Genomic DNA, 5,048 nt, shown 5'->3' with positions numbered 1-5,048 from the left:
ACGGTAAAGGTCAATCTTAGTGGTTTCGTTGAGTCAAAGCACCGTAGCGTAACAAATACCCTACTGACAATCATAAACTGGTTGGTCTCCATTTCATAGCTGCATGTCTGGAGGAACGATGTTGCGTTAAACCGAAAAGTATCACGGCTCTAAATGGTCATAATAATAAGCTAATTGATTTGCCTATATGACAGTGTACTAGACTCTGGTCGAGAATCAAGTTCGTAACAATGTGGTATCAATCGTTGAGTGGAACATTTTTGTTCCAACAAACAAGTGCAAAACATTTGTAACCATGGGGAAAGCAGGTGGTTACATTCTAGTGCGGTCTATTGGATACATTTGCCTCCACTTTTTAACCGCTGATTTAGACGTGAAGTAGGCCTATTGTAATTTACAGTAAAATGTAGACTGTGCTGGATGCAAATCTTGCCATCCCCAGCGATACATATCAGTAGCACCGACTGCAGGGCAACAACAGAACCCACAGGAAGAGGGTTTCAACAGGAAGAGGGTTTTTAGCTGTAACACTTACAGTAGTAACTAGTCATTCCGGAACTGACGTTTAAGTAATATACCATCAATCAAATCAAAGTTTATTGGCCGTGTACACAGTTTCGCTGATGTTATATTGGGTGCAGTGAAATGCTGACGTCACTAGCTCCTAACGGTGCAGTTAAACGTCAAAACAAGTACACAAATAATCACACAGAAAAACAACAAAAAATCAAGAAATGTTGGAACTAATCCAATTAAGAGCCCAAATAGCTTTTGGATTACTGTTACAGGTGTTATCGGTACATATACATACACCGGATGAATTTACACTAGATATAGCCTACTGAAAATGGTATGCACAGCAGTAGATATGTTAGTGAGCTATGTCAAGAATCCAGTGTATAAATTGAGTTTTCAAATTTCTGTTTTGAATTTGACTACCGATCTAATATCCTAAATAATTTTCTGCTGAAGGTGATAATACTAGAAACGTTATGAGAGAAATGATGTAAGAAACAACAACACCACCACCAGAAGAAGAATAATAATACTGCACAATGTGACTGGGAACCTGAAACGGGAGGACCTTGTGTCAGTCGGTGCCATCTTGCACGTCAAACCCCAAAATGCTGTGAAGTTTTTGGCCCTTAACCTTTTGTGCTCTAAACGTTTCGTACGAGACTGTTTATGTCTTTTCGTTCACTGACACTCTGGACTCGGAAATAGAAGAATGAAGACAAGACCACACTGGATGGACCGCCATCTTGTCTTCATTCTTCTATTTCCGAGTCCGGCGTGTCAGTGAACGAAAAGACATATACCGTCTCGTATGAAACGAAGAATGAAGAACAAGATGGCGGTTTGAGGCAAATCTGTTGACTCCTTGTATAAACTGTAGGCAGTGGTCAGCAGTCTGTGACGGGCGTGGAGAGTGCAGATGACGCCAACAGTTACTGGAGGATTCGGGGGAAGCCCGACGGGACCTGCCAACGCGGCGTGCCCATCCGGTGTGGTCAGGCCGTCCGCATCACGCACATGACCACGGGACGCAACCTCCACACACACCACTTTAGCTCGCCGCTGTCCAACAACCAGGTAAGAGATGCAGTGGGAACACACACACACAATTTTAGCTAGTCACTGTCCAACAACAAGGTAACAAACACACACCACTTCCCTTCAATGCTGTCTATCAACCTGACATCGTCCCATTCTCTTTCTCCAGGAGGTGAGTGCGTTCGGCGAGAACGGCGAGGGGGATGACCTGGACGTGTGGCGAGTGCAGTGCGACGGCTCCATCTGGGAGCGGGACGAGGCGGTGCGCTTCAAACACGTCGGCACCGACGCCTTCCTGAGCGTGACGGGCGAGCAGTACGGCAACCCCATCCAGGGGCAGAGGGAGGTGCACGGCATGAGCACTGCCAACCAGAACAACTACTGGAAGGCTATGGAGGGTGTGTTCATTCTCCCCAGCCAAGAACCGCTGAGACACCATCACGAAGAGCTCTGATGACATCGTCAAGCTAACGAGACACCATCACGGAGAGCTCTGATGACATCATCAAGCTAACGAGACGCCGTCACGAAGAGCTCTGATGACATCATCAAGCTAACGAGACGCCATCACGGAGAGCTCTGATGACATCATCAAGCTAACGAGACACCGTCACGAAGAGCTCTGATGACATCATCAAGCTAACGAGACGCCGTCACGAAGAGCTCTGGTGACATCGTCAAGCTGCTGCGTCACGGTGAGCTCTGACGTCATGACGAGCTCTTGACGACGTCACAATGAGTGCCGACGATCTCATCGGACATCGTCACATAATATTGCGCCTCTGCTTCTTCTGAAACGGAACCCTATTCTATAATATATACATACCCACATGACTCTGATCAACAAAAATAGTGCGCTAAAATAGGGAGCCACGTCAGACGGTGCAAGTCGACTGCAGGATGACACTGATGCAGCAGCTACCTGGGTCAAGATGGCGCCTATGACTTTGTTATGACATTCTTTCGTATACCCGTTAGCCAACCGGGAACAACTTTTGATGACTATTGACTACTGAATATAGGCTTACGTTAGGAGCGTCCGGCTCTGTGCAGTCGGTCTCTGGTGCCGGGAGCAGACAGGGAGATGAGAAGGTTGTCTGACGATGAGAATCGGTTGACGTTTTTGAATTTGACACATCTCTGAACAAAATGGGATTGAAGAATTTGGCTTTGGTTAGTTTGAGGGAGAATGTGGTGAGGCAGTTGTCCTGCTCTGATATCAGAGGTATTAGCACCTGCCTGCAGGGGGGGGGGGAATCTATGGGAAACTGCCATTTCCAGGTGAATCTACTGTGCCTGTCTACTCCTTAGCGACCGACATCCTGATGGCAATAAAAACAAACATTGTCTGGATTTTTCACTTCCAAGGTTGACACCTGTAGCTGCTGTGCTCACCCTTTAGCTCTAGCTGCTGTGCTCACCCTTTACCTCTAGCTGCTGTGCTCACCCTTTACCTGTAGCTGCTGTGCTCACCCTTTACCTCTAGCTGCTGTGCTCACCCTTTACCTCTAGCTGCTGTGCTCACCCTTTACCTCTAGCTGCTGTGCTCACCCTTTACCTCTAGCTGCTGTGCTCACCCTTTACCTCTAGCTGCTGTGCTCACCCTTTACCTCTAGCTGCTGTGCTCACCCTTTACCTCTAGCTGCTGTGCTCACCCTTTACCTCTAGCTGCTGTGCTCACCCTTTACCTGTAACAATGACATCACATTTAGACACCACCTACTGTGAGGCCTTTCCCCCGGGAACATGACTCACCTGACTTGCTTTTGGGAGTGTTTTCTTATTGTGTTTAGACTTATTTTATGTTTGAATGTCGGGAAAGGATATTGTTTATTTGTATAGTGGAAGACCATATGATTGAAGTTATTTGGAACACCATTTTTAAGGCTGTTTATTTTTTAGTTTTCTGCCGTTTTCATTGTGGGTCATCGGGGAGGATATTTTCTAGTCTGTAATATAGAGCCTCAACTCCATATGTTATCATGAAACACCTTCGTTTGGGCTAGTTGCTCTTTCGACGATGAATAACAAATGAATAAAAACATTGTGTTTCTGTGCCCACGTCCCAAGGAATATTCTCTAGTTGTGCAATTCACACCTATAGGCTACTGCACACATCCACACACTATTGGACAGAACAAACTCATGTAATGACATAGAAGTCATGTACTCTTGCAATAACAGGGCAAAGACGAGACATCGTCAAGGCTGGAAAAATGTCACAAGACGGAAAGATAGAGAGCGTAAAACAGGACCACCCTCATATTAATAATATTGCAAAGGTTCTTCTTAGAGAATCTGACGGGGGGTCAGTGCAGTGGAGCTGCCCAGTAGTTGCCTCAGAGTTAAATAGAGGACTCTGGATGAGCTCCCGAGTGGCTCAGTGCTAAGAGGCGTCACTACAGTCCCTGTTTCGAATCCAGGCTGTATCACATCCAGGCCGTGATCGGGAGTCCCGTAGGGCGGCGCACAATTGGCCCGGCATCGTCCAGGTTTCACCGGGTTAGGCCGTCATTGTAAATAAGAATTTGTTCTTAACTGACTTGCCTAGTTAAATAAAAGGTTCAATAAAACAATACAAATAAATATTAGTCGTTTTAGACTCAAAGATTAGTCTTACTCTATGAGTTGACAACAGACTGGAGTTCTAGTTCTATTTCACCCCACCCAATCAGAACAGACCCTGCCTAAAATGGTTGACAAACTATTCCATTCAGATGTATAGAGGCTCTATGACACTGGCCTATCTAGGGTTCTTCAGTGACTATGGTTGACTCTGCTGCCTCCATATGCACAGGGCTGATCCTGGATCAGTGTGGTGGGCGGATGGCTCCTGGTTTGCTGCACTGACAGACCGACAGGTGGTGCTACTAGCTTCCTCTGGGGTTCTCTCTGATAACTGTGGTGCCTGGGTCAGCTGGTCCATTATCATAGGGATCAGCAGCTCCAGCGCCTGGCAGAAGAGTCGTGGAAATGAGATTCCCCTGAGGTTGGGATGAGGGCTGGGGAAACATCTTCCAGAAGTAGAGAGAGAGTAGATCAACCTGACTGTAGGACTAGGGCATGGGGGGTAACTAGAGGACTAGGGCATGGGGGGTGACTAGAGGACTAGGGCATGGGGAGGTGACTAGAGGACTAGACCATTCCTCTTTCCAAAACTGTTTCAGTTCAGCAATATTCTTGGGATGTCTGGTGTGAACCGCTCTCGAGGTCATGCCACAGCATCTCAATCAGGTTGAGGTCAGGACTCTGACTGGGCCACTCCAGAAGGTGTATTTTCTTATGTTGAAGCCATTCTGTTGATTTACTTCTGTGTTTTGGTTTGTTGTCCTGTTGCATCACCCAACTTCTATTGAGCTTCAGTTTGCGGACATTCTCCTGCAAAATGTCTTGATAACCTTTGGAATTCATTTTTCCGTTAATGATAGCAAGCTGTCCAGGCCCTGAGGCAGCAAAGCAGCCCCAAACCATGATGCTCCTCCCTCCACCAGACT

General features: G+C 46.7%; 1 protein-coding gene across 1 annotated transcript in view; it reads left to right on the top strand.

Annotated features, from left to right (window-relative positions):
- sdf2l1 (stromal cell-derived factor 2-like 1) overlaps positions 1 to 3,611 on the top strand; it is a 4,181-nt gene extending 570 nt beyond the window's left edge. The window contains exons 2-3 of the mRNA XM_021605153.2: positions 1,397 to 1,593; positions 1,724 to 3,611. Of these exons, the coding sequence (XP_021460828.2) occupies positions 1,397 to 1,593; positions 1,724 to 2,008 (482 nt within the window). The 3' untranslated portion in view covers positions 2,009 to 3,611. The remainder of the gene's footprint in view (positions 1 to 1,396; positions 1,594 to 1,723) is intronic.
- The last annotated feature ends 1,437 nt before the right edge of the window (positions 3,612 to 5,048 follow it).

The sequence above is a fragment of the Oncorhynchus mykiss genome, chromosome 6, assembly GCF_013265735.2.
Source record: "Oncorhynchus mykiss isolate Arlee chromosome 6, USDA_OmykA_1.1, whole genome shotgun sequence".
NCBI classification, from domain to species: Eukaryota; Metazoa; Chordata; class Actinopteri; order Salmoniformes; family Salmonidae; genus Oncorhynchus; species Oncorhynchus mykiss.
The sequence above is the reverse complement of the archived record's forward strand: the minus strand, read 5'-3'. Positions and strand labels throughout refer to the sequence as shown.